Source organism: Anthonomus grandis, chromosome 11 (genome assembly GCF_022605725.1).
Source record: "Anthonomus grandis grandis chromosome 11, icAntGran1.3, whole genome shotgun sequence".
In the NCBI taxonomy this organism is placed as follows: Eukaryota; Metazoa; Arthropoda; class Insecta; order Coleoptera; family Curculionidae; genus Anthonomus; species Anthonomus grandis.
In genome coordinates this window covers 4,797,844-4,817,187 of record NC_065556.1, presented here as the reverse complement: position 1 = coordinate 4,817,187, position 19,344 = coordinate 4,797,844, and the positions used below count along the sequence as shown (strand labels likewise).

At 34.1% G+C, this 19,344-nt stretch overlaps 1 protein-coding gene across 1 annotated transcript in view; it reads right to left on the bottom strand.

The window, feature by feature from the left end:
- Positions 1-287: 287 nt before the first annotated feature.
- The window catches only part of LOC126741938 (phenoloxidase-activating factor 2-like), a 37,386-nt gene continuing 18,329 nt past the window's right edge, over positions 288-19,344 (bottom strand). Inside the window, exons 2-6 of the mRNA XM_050448415.1 lie at positions 11,434-11,774; positions 4,583-4,821; positions 4,310-4,528; positions 625-838; positions 288-561 (exon numbers count right to left, since the gene is read on the bottom strand). Coding sequence (XP_050304372.1) covers positions 349-561; positions 625-838; positions 4,310-4,528; positions 4,583-4,821; positions 11,434-11,774 — 1,226 coding nt within the window. The 3' untranslated portion in view covers positions 288-348. The remainder of the gene's footprint in view (positions 562-624; positions 839-4,309; positions 4,529-4,582; positions 4,822-11,433; positions 11,775-19,344) is intronic.

Below are 19,344 nucleotides of genomic sequence, written 5' to 3'. Positions count from 1 at the left end.
TTTATTTATTTATTTATTAAATTTATTTTTTATAATATTCATTTACTATTTTTTTGTCTACAATTTAACTATCTAAAGCAATAACCGAGTAAGGTAATGTAATATTCCTTCTCATAAAACATCACCCTCACAAGCCAGATAAACTCGTATTTTATTTCATTTTATGTAGGTCGCCGAGTGAAAATAAAAATTCCACTCACCACCGTCCTGCCCTTTTATGGACTCTAAATGGCCTTTCAATGAACTGTTTTATAATTAAAAGTTATTCTTTGTTTAAAAAAAAGGAATATTGTTAAATTAGGCTTTATTTACATTTCAATAAATACTTTAAAATACCTAGGCAAAAAATTAAAAACGCTTATAAGCTTGACAACTAGCACAATTTGAAGACCCTTGATCTAGACATTGTGTCATGCACTGAATCCAAGTAATGTAATTTGGCACATTAAGATATACTCCGTATCTTCCAGCTTGTCCACAGTTTTTTCCCCAAAGGACCAAACCTACTAAACTGAACGTGGTTTGTGAAGAGTAGCAGACCAGAGGAGAACCACCATCTTGCTACAAAAAGGGTAAGACATAATGAAATCCTGTACAAGGGTTAGTAGTTATAAAAATACTCACTGTGCATGCATCTAATTGGGCCTGTCCTCCAGCGCAAATTTCATTTGGAAAATCTAAATAGGCGGCTGCATTAGTGGCTCCAAGAACTGAGGTATATGAAGTTTGACATTGTGTGTTTGTCACTATAGGAACATGGACTTGCTTAAGTGTTTGAGTTGGTGCATCGTCCGTAGAAAAACTTGTCTGACCCCATCCAGATACGATACAAGCCGAACTAAAATTAAGACAAAATAAGATAATAAGGTGAAAATGCTACTTGACGATTTACGTTTGTATTTTTTAAGGAAACGCAAACTAGTTCAAATAAACTATTTTTATGCTTTAATATGGTAGACGAAAACAAAGAAAACACACAGTCACGGTCTCACATCATATATTATATGGCTACACGTGTTTCGCTCGTTTTGTTTTTATTTTTATAATTATTAACCTAAAAATGTTTGTTTATTTCTGTAGTAATGGTGTGAAAAGGCTTTTAAAGGGTTTTAGTTTTTTTTTATTTATATTTTGTTTATACTGTTAATCTGTTATTTTCTGAATTGACAATTGAAGGGGGGATGAGTATACTTTATTTATTCAGTATAACTCAACTGAGTAAAAGATTTTACTCTCTTCTAAGTCTACCACTAAAGCTTTTTATTTGTTTGACTTTTATTATGATATGTCAAAGCTACTCACTTGACTTTTAGAAGATCGTGACAGGACAATAGCAGTCTTTTTGTATTTTTAAGAAAATATTAGGAGGACGAATACTGTTTTAAACAGTAGCAAATAAAAGGCAAGAAAGAATACAAAAAAAACTTAAAACGAAATTGATTGATTGTTGAGGCAAGAACAGAGAAATATTTTGAGATTTTCCAAGGTGCCTTACTAGTAGAAGATCATCATCTTTTTGGACATATGCCTCCTCTAAGAGTTTGCAGTTCTCTCTGTGCCGAGTAGGAGGTCTGCCTCGGCTACCCTTGTCAGCTCTTGGTCTCCATTCCAACAGTTTTTCCATTGCTGGTTTTTCATTCTAGCAACGCGCTCAGTTCATTTCCGTGTAGCAATTCGTTGTATAATATCATCTACTCTAGTACGTTGTCGTATCAATTCATTTCTCACGCGATCCCTCAGGTTAGGCCTTGACCTAACTTGACTATGATCACTCCACTCGCTCTGTGTTACTCTTAGTTTTTGCGCAATAGGTCTGAACTGACAAGATGCACCAAAATGCTTTTTATTTTGAGCAAATTGAGATATTTCCTTTAAGGATGTCCTTCATTTTTTCATACTCCGCTTATCCCAGTATAATTTGACTCACTAGCTTGCAAGTGTGGTTGTCTCTGGTTATTCTAATTTCATAAGCTAAATAAATATACTTGTCAACTAATTCTACCTTGTTGTTATTAATTTGTATTTGATCACTAGGATCAATGTTAGTCTTATTCTATAGGTCTTTTCAATATGTAATGTCAGTCAAACTTTTTGTATGGTATTGTCGGGCTAATAAAATAACAATATGTAATCCGTGAAGCGTAGATAATTGATTCTTCCTTGATGAGTATTCCTTTTTGTTGCCATTCCAACCTTTTAAATGCATACTCGAGGATAGTAGTAAACAGGACAGGATGTTTCCTTGCCTAAATCCTTTTCATCTTTATCCTGTTGATTGTAGAGTGTGGATTTACAGTTTTTATAGCATTTTTATATTTATTTGTAATTATGTAGCAATATCGGCTGTGGATTCCTCAATCTTGCAATGTTCTTAAAATGGCCGCTAACTTCAACTGTATCGAAACCCTTTTTTAAGTCAACAAATATCAATGCTACTATAATATAATAAAGACAGTGATTTAGGAAATATATATTAATGCTATTTGCCTTATTCAAGGAGGTAATACTATTAGAATTAAGTCTGTTTTTAATGCCTTAAAAGGTCCACTGTCAACCAACCATAAATCCTGGATACTAAATATTTTCTAGCACATAGATTAAACAAACTGGTTAAGGTAGTATCAAATAAAAATCAATTTTTTTGATGGAAGTGATTAAAAAAATGTACTAGTAAAAATTTTGCCTATAGTAGAGAATTTATTTTGACATGATTACTGATAAGCTTTTAATGTTAACAATTCTATAACAAGTTTGTTGCACATTCCTGATATACCTTTAAATCATAGGAGAAGAATTTTAATTTTGAAAGAAAGAGAATATCATCATTAGTTAGACGATTTATATTTTTTACTTCAGAATTCCCAAAGTCCCAAAATCGATCCACAGTAACAATGTTATAAAAGAAAGTATACATCTATCGATACAAGGCAGCAAGTTTAAACACCAGTTGTGTTTTTAGAGGTAACATAATAGGCCATGTTTTTATTTCTTTACGTCTAGAAAAGCTCTTGAAAAGATCCCCACACCGCATTTGAAGCCGCTTGCAACAATAAATAGAACATTTATTTCTTTAAACAAAGATTTTGGTTTATAATCAGAGGTTTTCGTTTATTTTTGAAGTGGCTCATTTACTGCTTTGCACTGTATCGATAGAAAAATTAAGAAATATCGTGAGCAAGAGGGCATTACATCCAATGGGTTTTAAAGTTTTGAAAGTCCTAAACAATTCTCTTAAAAAAAATGGTCGAAGGGTCCAAGCTGGATTTATGAAAATTTTCTTTGTAGCCACTTTCCAGTGGGAAAAAAATCGACAAGAGAAAAATAACATAGTGTTTTTGTGAACTGTTTCAGTTTGTATTGCCTATTATAATGAATATTTTTAATTTGTTTTAAATATAAAAAAATCTATGAATGATGAGATGTGTCTTTAGGTTCTTATAATACGAGAAACAACCCCCTTTCAAGGAAGTTTTTTTTTGTAGAAAAACTTAAAGTAGTAGAGACTTCGATCGGGTAGTTTGGCAGAATGCAATTCAATCCCAGCCACCCAGATTGATTTGAAATTCTTACATTTTCTGGTAATATTTTCTACGCCTTGGCAAACATAGAATGACGTATTACGTGAAAAAAGACCTCAAAATATGGTCATTTAATAAAATGCCTCTTTTGTGACGACAAAATAACGTAATTTAAATGACAATAAAAAAGAGGACTCACATTAATGTTTTGACGATTAAAAGAAGATGAAATCACACAGTTTTATTGTTATTAAATGATTCACTCATTAACAAATAATTTAAATCCATGTTTACATTTCTAAGTATGGAATTGACCTGCCTTTTATCGGCATGGCGTTCTGTGTTGCCAAATTAGATATTTTCTTGCTAGATCCAGTGAATTTAGTTTCGATTTAGGTTGGTGCGGCATGTAGTAAAATGCTATATATATGCTGGTGTGTCTAGTTACCACTTTCTGGACACTTAAAATTTATGGACAGAATAAATCATTCCTGCAAAAGACATTACTAAATAGTAATAAAACTCCATAAGTTTTAAAGGTTTAAAATTAATAATAATTAAGTATTGGCAACACTGTGCCTTTTCTGTGTCGTCCATCGATGTCGATCATCTTAGTTATCGCCACGTGCTCTTCCGTTTGTGAGTGGCGTTCATGATGGCGACGGCGTCGTTGGTGCACTTGTGCGTTTGGATGCAAATTATTGTTTTGTTATGTTTATTACAGTACACTTATACGGGTAATACCTACTTACCCGTAAATAATCTAATAGAAAATATAAAATAGTACTCACGTTTGTGATCCGACGTAGCTACTTCCTGCCGCAGGTAAACAAATTGGAGCAGCGTTGTTGTTAATAAGAATAGGTGAGGCTAATCTTAAAATAGCGACATCGTTTTTTAGATACTGTTCATTATAACTGGAATGGATCCAAGCTTGTGATACTTGGGAGGTCTGTACATTAGCTAAATTTGAAGTACTATAGACACCCATTAGCACACTTACGCTTGATCTAAAATCAAAAACTGTTAATGCTTTAATTTTAAATTATAAAATTTTTGCTTACAAATTCGAAATTTTGTGTGCAGCTGTTAAGACATGATATTGGTCTAGCAATACGCCTCCACCGGCATATCCATTTTTAGAGTTTAAATTATTGTTGTTTCTAAGAAATGCCTGCCATGGAAAAGCATTTTGGGTTGCAAATCCATCCTGAGTACTGGGCTGTACTGAAGGAGTTCCACACGTGACATTTTGGCATCTAATATATGGACTGGAGCAACTGGCTGGGGAAACTATACTTACCTTAAATGAGATTTTTTATATTTAAAAAAGTTGGTAATTATTTATAATTTATTATTTTATTATAAATCATTAGATTATTTTATTATAAAACATTAGGTAGTTTATGGTAGAAATTATTTTATTTGTCATTAAAAAAAAAACATATTACTTAATTGTTGCAAGGTTTGAAAATGATTTGCTAAAAAATACTGCAAAGTTACTTAAAAATTCTGCATAACTGTAATAAAACTATGCCGCACTAAAATAAAATTGTGCCAGGTTGGAAGAAAAGATTTTGAAAAAGAAATACAACATTTGTGCTGAACACTGACGTTAGCAATGTAGGAATAAGAGCTATGTTATCCAAAATCTAGGATAGCCATGAAGAAAAAATTGGCTATTTTAGTAAGACGCTGTCCAAGCTAGAGCGCAACAATTGCGTCACTCCCGGAGAGTTAGAGCATGGTTATTGTAAGAGCAATGAAGCAGTTCTACAAGCACCTCTATGGGAGAAAGTTCCTGCTGTGAAGTGACCATGTAACTTTAAAATGGCTCCTTCAGTATAAAAATCCGGGAGTCAAGTTTCAAGATGGATAAAGAGGCTACAAGAGTTTAACTTTGACACTTGGACTTTGAACATCGAGTAGGAAGAAGTTATAGAAATGCAGATGCATTATCAAGAAGACTCTGCCCAGAGGACTGCAAGCATTGTCGGCAGGTAGAGGAAAAAGATGATCAATTGTAAAGAACCAGCATCGTCTATGATACTTGGCAAAATGGAGATTTTATTAAAGACTAAGAAGAAGATTTCGATATCTAGATAGTCCTAACCTGGATGAGGGAAGGGAAGAAGCGAACTTGGGAAAAAAGTTGCCAAGTATTTTCTCAATGTCAAGTCATATTGGGTCACAATGGAACTCCCTCATTTTGGAAGATGAACTGTTGCGGCCGAAAATGGTTGACCACGACGGCAAAGAGGTAAGAGGGCCAACCGTTTCACTCAAATATCAGATTTTGGAGTAGCTAGAGGAAATCCATGCCGGTTTGTCAGTAGAATATCTTAGCGTAATAAAAACTCTGAGAAAAGTAAAGAAAATTTTTTCTTTACTTTTCTCATTTCATTAATCTGTATTTGGCCAAAGTAGTCTCTTGTGTACTCCGTCTTTCGTGCGATATAGAATTTGATTACTCGTCAGGAACCGAGGTTGCCGGGGAGGACTAAGCTAGTAAGCAGCGTAAAAGAATAGATGTTATTCATAATCATTCGCACTTCTATTCGAGATGCTAGCGATCGAATAAAGAACCCATATTATGTCAAAGTCAAAGTCCAGAGTTATAACAACAGATTTGTTTTATTTGGCTTTATGACCCCACAGAGAAGGAAGGATCTCTCACCGAAATTTCCAAGATCCTAGGGTGGTCATTACAAAGTGGTAGAAGCCATTAACGACGTTCTTTACAGAATACAAGTGCAACGCCAAGAAGTAAAGCTCGAATCATTCACTCTAACCGACTGGCTTGACGCTGAGCTACATCAAATCCAAATAGAGTCAGATTTAACATTCGATGAATTCATGCTCCATCGTTATAATGGCCGAAAAAGTCGGTACGACGTGAATGTGAAATGCAGAAAGACCTGTTTACTGTTCTAGCTGATTAAGCTTTGGCATATTGTATAGCTAAGGACTTACAAATATCTGAAAAATTAGCTGAGGTTTTCCGTAAAAAAAAATTAAAATTCAAAGCAGTCAACCCCAGAATTAAGCTAAGATAATTGTTGAAGAGGATAAAAGAAAAATTGTCTGATTACTGGTTACCAAAGAGGCATCACATCAGAAGCCAACCTGTAAGGACGTTTGGTATTGGCTTTCTGTTCTGTAAAGGAAGAGTTACCTGCTGAGGATCTGAGAAGTTACGCAAATCCTAAACCTGCATGCAGACTCGATAACCTGGACTAAAGGATGATTTAAAAAAAAAGTCTGGAAAAAGTAAAAGTTCATTACTATTTCTACAAGAATTCCAGTTGCAAGAAGCAAACTTTCTGCCGATATCGACATCTCACTATCTTTGGAATCATTTTGTGATGAAACAAGCTTTGGGCGCGTATGACATCTTTGAAGACGCACGTAAGGTTATCGAATCTTTCAGTCAGTGGTCTGCCCAGTATATAAGGATTCGCGTAGCCGCTGGATGGCCAGTTAACAGTTCAGGTAATTTCGAAATATTCACGCAATATTTAAATTGTTTATAAATAGTAAATTGTAAATAAATATGGTGTAAATAAATACTTCTAGCAGTCGAGTGAGTGAAGTGATCGTGTTTAGTAGTGTCAGTTTGTAAATAAATAAATTTATTATTTTTGTGCACCGAGTATTTTAATTCCCACCTAAAGCACGTTAAAATGGTAATAAAAAATTTATTGATGTTAGTGTGTGGTTTTTGTATTTAGATAGGTATGTCTTTTCTGTTAATTGGCGTTCTGTCCTGTATCATTTAATTTTAATAATTTTATTTAGGTCTGATGATGCCCTAATACGGCGAAACGCGTAACCTAAAATAGACGCTTGATTTAAGACTTAGACTTTGAGTTTACTTTCTCCCTCCTTTGTTCATATACTTAAGTCTCTTTGGGAGTAATGGATGATTATTTTGAATTTTCTGATCAAGCTTGTGGCTGGTTCTTATCATATCTAAACCATAGAAGGCAGGTTGTAGACCTTGATGGTGTATAAGGTCTGGCATGTAACAACTGTAACGTGTAGTGCCACAGGGTTCTATTCTTTGTCTCATACTTTTTGCCCTTTTTACTGCTGACTTACCATCTCAGATTCATCAACGCTTATCACATCTATATGCTGACTGCTCCTTTGGGCATGGTTTATTGCTTAATGCCAGAAAAAGTGTACGCTTGATTATTGGGTATGAGGCTGCCAGAGCTAAGTTCATTAAATTTAATTTTACAACCATTCATAAAAAATGTATAATTCCCTTTTGCTAAAAATATTAGAAATTTTGGCTTTGTAATGGATGTTGCGATTAAATTTCGGCAGCATGTTTTAAAGAAGCTGTGCTCTGTTTAATTAAAATTAAAGAGTCTTCACTTTTTTTATTATGCTTTTCCCACTCATATTAAATACCTCTTGATAGAATCCTTAATTCTGCCATAACTAGATTAGTGTGCTATTTGATGGTTCATCGGCAATTCGCTGAAGCACCTCCTCTTCAAATTCGACCGTTCTTACGGTTCGAGCAACACCAGTATCATGCATCTTGGTCTTAGACATGCCTGTCTCAGCGAGCCGCCGATGAACCGCAATAAACTTTTTGTATCCAGGATGCTGTCGTTCAGGATAACGTTGATACAATGTGATACAACCGCGATGCTGCTCGTGCATTGCAGTTTGTTGCTCCGTATGCCAAATGCATATCCGCCAATTCTTGATTGGTAAAGTTTTCCATTACCAATAAATGTTTAAAAATTGTAAGCTATAAAATTTTTACATTAATAAGCGTTGATTTTAAACAATTGTTGTTATGGTATCATGGACAAAAGGTAAAAATAAATACAGGAGATCCCATTTAGGTAATTAATGTTTTTTATATAAATTTTAACGCGTCTTAGGGCCGTAGCGGCGTAGTTACGCATTTCCGGATATGGGTTCCTATACTCAAATGGATTCTTCTATTGCACTGAACAACCCCCAGAAGTTTGATCCCATAGTTCTGAAACACCCTGTATATTATTAAGTTGGATTGCGTTTAAGTGTATAGTTTAAATATATTATGATAATAAATAGATTCTCTTCTTTAATTTAGATATAAAATACTCAGCATCCATGCGGTTTTTTTGCAACAGCTTCTTTCAGGTCAGAATACTTGTCATCCATCTAGTTTAACTAAGTTAACTTTGTTGAGGCCACAGATATCGATTCATGTTTTTGCTAAACTGTCGCGTATGGCTTAAAGTAATTTATTTGAATAGTTACGAAAATTAACAGACACAGTGTAAAGTTCAAAGTGATTTACCCTACTATTTTAGGAAATAGCGGTCAAAATAAGGTTAAAGCTTAATTTTTTTAAAGATGTTCATATACAACTCAAATTGAACCACCAGTTAGAAGAAAAAAATGAATCCAAAAAATTAATATTTGGGAAATTGCTTAAAACTATTTATCCTTCTCTTTTATTTTTTACTTATGTAATAATAAGATCTACTATAAAGTATAGTTTATTTAGATTAAATAAGATTGAAAGAAACGATTCATTGATTCTAGTTATCTAGAAATAATGATAAGAAAGTTTTGATGTATTTCTTTCTTATAACTTATAATTTTTTTAAAGGAATGTATACAAAAAAAGACACAAAAATGTATGAAAACTTGTTTTTATTCAAGGTAACTTATCAAAAATATTCGAATTAAATTCTTGAGACTTGAGTCAAAAAATTGTTAAACTATCCTTCTTCCGCAATGGTGTCATCTGAGGCGATAGTAGTTGACCATGTAAGGATATTCTCATAAAATTGTTTCTTGTCTTCTGGAATATACTGAATGATTTTCTGAACGTCTTCCATCTTTTTCTAGTTAATTGGTATTTTTTCAGTGTAGGCTCTGGTAGTAGGCAATGCAGGGGTCACTCTATTTTTTTGAAGAAGGAACCTATATTTCAGCATGCCATCTATTTGTTCTGAAGCTGTTACGTAGCTTTTATGGGAGGAACAATACTCTAAATATTTATATATAGAAATCATAAATGTACAACTTTTTTCCACCGACTTACTAGTTTTTTTGTAATAATTTCTCCAGAAATTTTTAAAGTCAAATATATCTTCTAAGGTGATTTTTGTTGGTGAAAATCCTCTTGTTTTAGCAGTCGAGATCATTTATATTATACTCTTCTGGTACGTAAATCCTATCTTTCCTTCTAATAAGTCTTTTTGCTGTTCCGAAATTTTGATCGCACTGTAAAAAGGAATGTCCATTCACAGGAACATACTGGTATCTTTTATCGAATCGTCCAGTTGAAACCAATATGAGCATGAAGCATATCAGGGTATTATCCCTGTTCTGACCGTCGCAAGCGTCACTGAACACGTGAAACAGGATCCATATGCTGGATTGTTTTCTAAAGTAGGCTACAGACTTCGTCAGGCTCTCTCTTCGCTACTCCTTCATGATATGTGTAAAAGTCTGCACTATTTGTTTTGAAATCGTGGACACAAAACACATAAAGCCATAATTTCCTGAGATAGAACATTTCCTGGAACAGCACTGGTATTTTTGGAAGCGGAAGGTTTTCCATGTAGTCAAAAACAATAGCTCCGACATTTTCTTTTTCTTGACATAATGTCCACACTTCTTGCTGTTTCATGTAAAACTTTTTAGCTCATCTCAGATGCACCATTTTTTCTACAACTGCTACACGCTTAGCGTTTTCATTCAACGTTGGACTTTTTATTTTAGATTCAAGTTCTTTACAACTTGAACAAACATCAATCTGCGGTCTTCCAAATCTGTAGCCATGGTTATCATTATAGTATTTTCTAAAAAAATCATACTTAACTGTATTCGCATGTTCCGGATACTTTTTGCAAAAGAGTTCATGCATGATTTTCACATTAAGGCTGGCATCCAAATATTTATTGATTCTGGTGCTGTTGTGTGATTCTTTTAAGGGAAACAATTGAATGTGTTGATTGATCGCAAGAACTATATCATTAGGTAAAATGTTGCCACGATATAAATGAATACCACGGTGATCTACCGGTAACTTTCCTTCGGCAATGAGAGATGTCAATCGAATAATTGCTTTGCTTTTTATAGCATACAAGATCGAAAAAGCTTACATGTAAACCTCAACTCTCATAGAGTTTATTTGGATAAAATAACTAAAAGTGTTCTCACGCCTTTTGGGATTTTCTTTTTTGGATCGTCTTCGAAAAACTTCCGATCGGTTTACGAGGCCCATAAGAAAAGTATCTCGTTATCGTTCATTTTTTGGACGTCCACTGTATAAGCTTTGTATAATCCTCTGCTTTTCTTCTGGACTAAAGTTTTGTTTGCACCGTTTTTTACACGTACATTCACTATCAGTATTTGATTTAGCCGGAACAATACGCCCCGTAGTAGAACTAATATAGATTTCGCCATGTAAACGATGTAATTTTTGTACCTCGTGTTTATATAAATGTTTATTTCTTAAAACCCGTTTTCTCTTCCGTGATGTTGCAACGTCACTAATTACAATAGATGCTATTATCACTACTAGACATTTTTTTATATAAATATTAACTCATAAACAAAACAAGAACTAGACACATGTGAATGTCAACATTAACTGAATTGTTCATTATTAGGATACAACATGCGCTGCGCCGTTAACCCGAAAAAAATCCACGTGACAAAACAATCCAACCATAAGTTTGAAGAAAGAAATAATTTCGAGATTTATTTCCTTCTTAAAACTCTCGCATATTTCACTCTTCAATATCTCTGTTATTTATATGATGTTTATTCCCTACTTAGCGCTGATGGATGCGGCATGCTTTAAGAGTTTAACTTCTGATAAAAAGTAGTTTCACCATGTTTTGGCGTTTATTTCCTTCTTCTAACTGGTGGTTCAATTAATACTTACATTAGGAACACCTGGATTGCCACCTCCCGAAGGAGGCGCATTTATTCCAGCTCCAGAGGGACTACCCCCTCCGGAAGGAGGTGGTCCCATACCTCCCGCGCTCGGAGGGTTTCCTGGATTATTAGAAGGTGGGCCTAGAGCGCCAGTTCCTGGTGAAGCTGCCATGCCAGATGAAGGCGGTCCTAAAGCGCCTACACCTGGAGGTCCACCAGCTCCAGTAGCTGGCGGCCCAGCGGCACTTGATCCTACAGCAAGAATTCTAGGATCTATTATGCTACCATCCTGGCATAAAGATGGTAGAACACAGGAGAAAGTTTGTGCTTGAATCCTTAGGCTTTGTCCTAGTAATAATTATATTAAGTTATGTGACTATGAAGTACTTATTTATATTTAATTTCTACCTAATATTTTCTACTAATTACTTATTTACTAATAAAAATGGTTAATTAAGCATAATATTTTTTATTCTATAATAAATAACTCCTTAAAAATTTCAGTAGTCATTGAGTCTACTTTTATAAAACTTAAATTTATTGAAAGGGTGCACCAAAGAACTAAAAATGCAAGGTTTTTTTGTGTATTTATGACATATCGCACATGTAATCCAAAAGTGGCACTATACAAAATATTTGCAAAATGTACTTTTTACAATAAAACTCTTCCGAACCACACCGGCAACAATGTCACTATACAAAATATCTTGAATAATTACATTAGAGACCTCTAGATGGCGCAAGTGTCATTATGGCTTACGCAATATTAATACGCTTGTGGCGGGCAATAGTGACATTTTTTGTTTAGTGACGGTTTAGCCAAACCCAAATTGAAATTATATTACAAAACTTCATACAGTGACCAAACTTTTAAGCAAATTAGTTGTTTGGCGCGTCGTTCAATGCGTCAAAATCGCAAAACTTTACACAAAAAGATTAAAATTGTCCGATCGAAAAAAACAAGACATCAAAAGTCTTATTGAAAATTCCTTAATACCTCAATGCTATGTACACTCCTTTTATAATAATATTTTGTAATGGTAATTACCCACTATATTTAATTTACCGAACGAAAATATTTTGTTTTTTCATAATGGAAGCTGTCCATATTTAAAGTTGTGTTTATGTTGTATTTACCAGGTTTTTGAATATTTTGTTTTAGGAATTAATTTTTTGTTTTTGCAGTTGTTTTTATAGCCATTAATTTGGCTTTAGTGCCATTTCTGTATCAGTGATGTAAATTTTTATTGGCACAGTGTAAATTTAACCGTAGTTTAAAATTTAAACGTAAATGACAGCTATTTTGTATGAATTTGAATGGAAAATAACAGTGATGGTTTAAATTTTAAGCTATGGTTAAGTTCGCGGTGCGTAAGCGGTCATTTAGATGGTCGATTTAAGTTAAGTTAGTAGTTAGGATAAAAAATATTTTTTAGAAGTACCTACCTACATCATTTTTTTGTTCAAGCAGTTGTGTGTAAAAATAAATCTTTTATGTTTCATTTAATATAATAATATTATGCTTTTCTACATATTTTTTTTTTTAATTTCATGCTTTAAAAAATTTTGACAAATTCTAAAAATATTGCATATAATAAATGGAAAAGTGACACTATAAATCAAAAAATTAAAAAATAAACAAATAAAAGAATTTATTTTCCATTTCTGTTTAGTAAAATGGTTAAAGCCAAAACATCGTTCACTGTGATAAAAAAATCGTTCATTTATTATCAATATAATCACCGTTATTTGTCTTTCCATTTTGCCGAAAACTTTAAATTGCTCTCCTGAAAAATTTACATTTTTCGTATAGTGACACTTTTGGATTACATGTGCGATATATTTAAAAAAAAAATTAAGAAATACTTATTGATTAACCCCTTGGGTTAAGGCAAATTACTATAAATATTTTAAATATTCTAGTGCAATAATAAAAACTAAAAACAGCCACATCTGAAAAAGGGGTAACTTTAGCGTCTTCTAGCAAGAGCATTTAAATATATTTAAGGCTCTATCTTCTAGACAAAAAAGTATGTACACAGAGAAAAAGTTAACTCAATATATAACTATCTTAGATTAGAAGTTCAGTGTAAAGCATTCTTTAAAGGCCAATGTAAAGACCTGTACATATTTGAAAACAAGAAATCAGTTTCACTATCTCTATCTATGTCTCTATGCATATAAAGTAATTTTTTAAGCACTTTTGTTTATAAACTATTTGCTACTAATTTACACTATTAAAACCTTATTTATTTTTTTTATTTTTTGAATGTCATTTTTATAAAGATTTGTAACTGCGGGGACTGTAATGCCGTTTACATTGGTCAGTCTGGAAGGAAAATAAAAACGAGAGTGCAGGAACACTTAAGAGAATATAATAAACACAAAGATACCGAAATCACCGAGAATAAATCGGCGTTTGCAAGTCATTTATTATCCTCAAAATACTTTCCTTCCATCCCGGAAAATGTAAAAATCCTTCATGAGTGCCCCAAGGGAAAGAAGCTTGACTTATTAGAGAAGATGGAGATCACAAGGGCAAAAAGGAGTCCTATAGTGTCTTGGGTGAATGATGTTTTTACCTTTGAACCGCATTTAATTTTTAACAATATTTATCACGACCTGGATAGCACGTAAGTTTAGCGCTTGCCTACGACCCCAAGGTCGCTGGTTCATTTCTCGACCAAGTCATATTTCACTTTTTATTTTTTATTTTATTTTTTGCTTCATTTCCATTCTCCCGTTCAACTTAACCTCATTCTGCTTGTTTTGTTTACTTTTATTTTATTTAGTTTTGATACCGGATTTAATGTGAACGTCAGCATTATTTTTTATGTATTTATTTTTGTTTTAACTTAAATGTTTGTCGTGTTAATCCAATAGCTTTACCGGTAAGTCATAACTCAACATTGTAATTTGTGTCTATGCATTGTTGTAATCGTTTTTTAAAAAATAAACATAATTTGAGATCATTGACTTTGTGTCCCTCTAATCTCTGAATTTTTAGAATGGGATGGTACGCGTAGTTTATCAAGTTAGAAACATTTGATAATCCATATATCCCATAATTTAAATGTTATGGTATATATTTATAGCAGAAGAGCTAAATAATAATAATAATTATAATATTAATACGTTTATTTCCAAAATTACAAAATTTAAATACAAAATATATATTCTACTTCACGTACGTGGTTTTTCAACACATCTTGTACAACACATACAATAAAAAAACACAAAATTATTTAAATACAAATACTCACAGTAGCACATACGAATTAACAAAAGAACACAAAAACTATGAAACGTTTAATAAAAGTTATCGCTCTGTTATTACAAAAATAATAAGTATTTACCAAACGATGAAATATAGCCGCATCTTTCTGTTCAATTCATTGCCCTACATAAACTTTAAACGTTGTTGTAGATATTTCCTTCTCTATGGGTCTTGGTGTCATATTATAAAGTTTCGGTGCTAAATATTTGAAATGGCGCTGACTAATTTTTTTTTATATTTAGTTTATTTTTATATTATATTCAATATTTAGTATCCAAGACATAGATAGAGTAATGATGGTTAATTGCTGTAAGTGGCAATTCTGGATACCATCCCAACCGAATAATCCATAAGTCAAATGAAAGTAATGCCTGTAAGAGATATTACGTTTTTATATGATCTAGAAAATATGCCCCTCATATCCATTTAAATTATGCATCAAAGATTGATTTTTGATAATTCAATTTTTATGATGAATGTCATGAGATCATCAATTTATATGTCTAGAACAAAAACTGTAATTGATGTCAGCTATTTAATTAAAGCATCAATAAAAATTACTATGTTACTAAATAGAAATTATTTATATTTTTCATGATGTTATCGGATCTGAAATCTGGAGATACTTATAATTGGAGGCTGCAAATTACTACTGCGTACATGGGGTTATTTAGGAGATAAAGGCCTTTGGGTTCAATAGTCAAAACTATCTGGACAAAATACTTTCTCAGTTCTTTTTTTATCTAAATTTAAGGTAATGGAACATAAAACCTTAACATGACGGAATATTTTTTGATCTGAGATTTTGAAAAGTAATTGGATAATTATTTTTAGTAAAATGCCACTAGGTGTAAGTATTGTTACATTCTACTTCCATTGCATCTTTAATCTTAATATTATTGAACCCAGATTAAAGATGTAATGATGATCAGAGTATCAATGATAGAGCTGTTCTAGTCATACGTTAGACTTATCCATATTGCAATACTATAACCACTCTAAAACCTATAAACATGAGTTAGAATCTTTTCGTATAAATTCTTAAGATATCTTTCTTACAAGCTAAGATTCAGAAAGACTTATCTTCTAAGTAATAGTAGGAAATAACTAGATCTGTTCTTTTTTATACAAAAAAAAATTATACACGGTGTCATGCTCAATATTAACTTTCTTATTTTAAATGCGATACCTTATATACTATTCAATTTTTGAATTCTTAGGATATTTTCGTCGTATTTCGCTCATCAAATGCTCGCGCGACCGTAAAATTAAAGTTTCTTATACGTCTTGCTATTTAAAAAAACGGAAAAGTTGGTGATAGAATCGAGAATATTTTGGTAAAGCCCTGGAAGTGTTTGTGGCTCTGGTAATACAGAACAAGTAACAACTGATAATATATGCCGATTTTTATTAACGAACAGCTTGCCGGTTTTTCATAACCTACAACAATAACATAAACAAACCAGTGTCATTTATCAAGAGTGCATCTAACCACATAATTTTTATTTTTCTCTGTGCATTAAACCTTAAGTAGTGTTAAACTGCAATATCGACACAGTTTTTCCTCCCATGACCATGTGGCGTTTTCCACTTGCCTTAGTGGTGTGAGTAGAGCTGGGCGAGGGTACCGATATCGCAATGTCTGGCTCTTGCACTAAGTGTAATACTGCAGTTACTTGCAGAGAACCTAAAAGAAATGGGGAGGTTTTTGGTTACCCTTGCGACCATTGTAGAAGCATGGCCTGTCAAAGCTGCAGTGATCTAAGTACTACTGAAATCAGGGCAGTGGTGTTAAGCAAGAGATCTATGCCCTTTTACTGTAAAGAGGCAGCGTCAAGCAGCTGCTGGGACTGATCAATCGTGTAGGAGTACTTGAAAGGGATGTTGGAGTGCTGAAGACTGAAATATCTAAACTGTCTGTTGTACTGGATGAACTTGAAAGTTGGATGCATTACAGGTGGAGGTTACCTCACCTAAGATGCCATGGCAAGTCTCAATAACCACCACTTACTCAATCAAACGCCGAGGCTAGTCATGTTATGTTGCAGGAAATTATGGAGAGGCAAAAATGTAACTGCAATTTAATGCTTTTTAACCTAAAGTCCGACTCGTCTGAAGATTCGACTTTGACAGCAGACATCTCTACTCTGCTTAACGATGTGTGTGGCCGTAATATTCCTATATTCAAGGCGTCTAGATTTGGAAAACCCAACTGTAATGGCTGCAGACCAGTTAAGATCACACTGGTGAACCATAGGGATGTCGGATTCCTACTGAAGAACAGGAGTAAGTTCTCAGGAAGAAAGATATACATTTAGTCTGACCTTACCCCAGCTCAGTTGGAACACCTTAATAAAGTCAAGGAAGAACTAAGGCTGCGCAGGGACCGTGGTGAGGATAACCTCTTCATTAAGTATAGCAATGGCATTCCCTTAAGAGCGGCAAAAAACCCAGGGCAACCACCTCCCACTCCTTAAAAAATCTAGTTTCTTGCTATTACAAGAACACCCGCGGCCTGTGCTCCAAGACCAATACCTTCTTTGGTGCTGCGTCTACTTCTGGCTATGATATTATCTCCATCACAGAAACTTGGCTCCAAAATGATATACTTGATGGTGAAATTCTTCCCAACTCTTACGTAATGTACCGTTCTGACAGAAGAACTGACCTTGTTGCTGCTTCAAGGGGTGGTGGTGTTCTACTGGGGATTCTGAACCACCTCTCCTCGGAAGCCCCCGACTTCTCTGCGATCAGCCAAGAAATACCGGAAATCGACCTGGTAGGATTTAGAGTCAAATTTAATCATTTCATACTGTATATTTTTGTATTGTACGTTCCTCCTTCCATCGACTGCGTGCAATTAGAACGCTTTCTCGAAGCCTTTTCCATGGTTAATGTAATCTATTCTGAACATGTGATTATCCTGGGAGACTTTAATGTCCCCGCTTATATTGAACACTCGGTATCTCCCAATAGTAAACGTCAACTTCTAAGTAATTTTTTTGATTTCCTAAACTATAAGCAATTCAATAACGTGGTAAATAACAATCTTCGCTCTTTGGATTTAATCTTTGCAAGCTTTAATATCTCTGTACTTAACAGCGGTGCATCTCTTGTCCCGGAGGATACCTACCATCCTTCTCTGTCATTTAAATTCCATGCAGGCCTTACCTCTCTCCATAACCTAACCCTTAATAAAGCTGAAATAAAGGAATTTAATTTTAGAAAGGCTAACTTTCCGCTTTTGTATCAGCTGCTGCTAGATACTGATTGGTCGCCTGTCATGGTGCAGCAGAACGTCAACTCTGCATGTGATGTTCTTTATGATATACTGAACAACATTTCGCTAGAGCGGTACCCTTCAAGGTAAAACGTAAAAGACGTTTCCCTCCCTGGTTTTCGGGGGACATTATTCGTAATATATATAAAAAGGAAAGAGCCTTTCGTGATTTTAAGATTTCCAAGTCTAATCATTATCTAGAGATATTTAGGTCTCTGCGCAAGACAATTAAAGCTCTAACTGCATAAGCCTACAAAATGTACATCCATAGTTTTGAGAACAAAATAACCTCCGATCCGAGTGAATTTTGGTCTTTTATTCGAAGCAAACGTAATCAGTCTCAAATCCCCGGTTCAATGAAGCTTTCTAACCAATCATACAATACGCCTGATCGCATTGTGTCCGCTTTTGGAGATTATTTCAGGAGTGTATACACGAACTCACTTCCCAGCGATCATCATGTCGTCTCTGAACCTCCCTTAACTTGCATAGACGTCGTCGCGCTCGCGGCTACCGACATTATAATGGCGAGCAAGTGTCTCACAAGCAAAATGACCTCTGGCCCAGATCTAATTCCTAGTTTTTTAGCTAAGGACTGCTCTGTTGCACTAACAAACCCTCTGCTCCACATTTTTAATCTGATCCTTAACACAGGTATTTTTCCCAATATCTGGAAGCAAGCCAAAGTTTACCCTATCTTTCAAAAGGGCGATGCTAGAACAATAGAGAATTACCGCCCTATATCCATTCTGTGCAATTTCTCAAAGTTATTGGAGTTGGCTCTTTATAAATTAATTTTTCCCAAAGTCCATGCTGGCCAACGATCAACATGGCTTTTTTTTCTGGGCGCTCATGTACTACAAACCTAGCATTCTTCTCTCAGTTCGTGTGCGAAGCACTTGATGAAATGATAGAGGTCAAATGGATGTTATCTACACAGACTTGAGAACAGTATTTTAATGGTGCGTGCAATATAGTCAATAGGTAAAGGTAATATCTTGACCTTAAAAAAACAGTTATAAGCAGGAGCTGTAAGTTCTACAGCTGTAAGTTCTACACTAATGTTGTGACAGAGATTTAAATAGACTAGTGATGTGAGAGAAATATATCCTGCTTTAGCAAGACAAACAGAACCTATACATTTATACGCCATCAGGCATTACGAGACCTTAATATTATTGCTTGCTGGCTAGAATTGAGCTTCAAAATGGTCATGGCTTTCTTTACTGCAAAAAAAAAGGAATAGGTTACATGAAAACAATCTTTATGCCAGATGTTTTGTTAAAGCTTCAGTAGTATCCCGTGGAAATCGCGTAAGGAGATTAAGGTATTCTCTTTTGAAATCTGAGGCCTAAGAATAT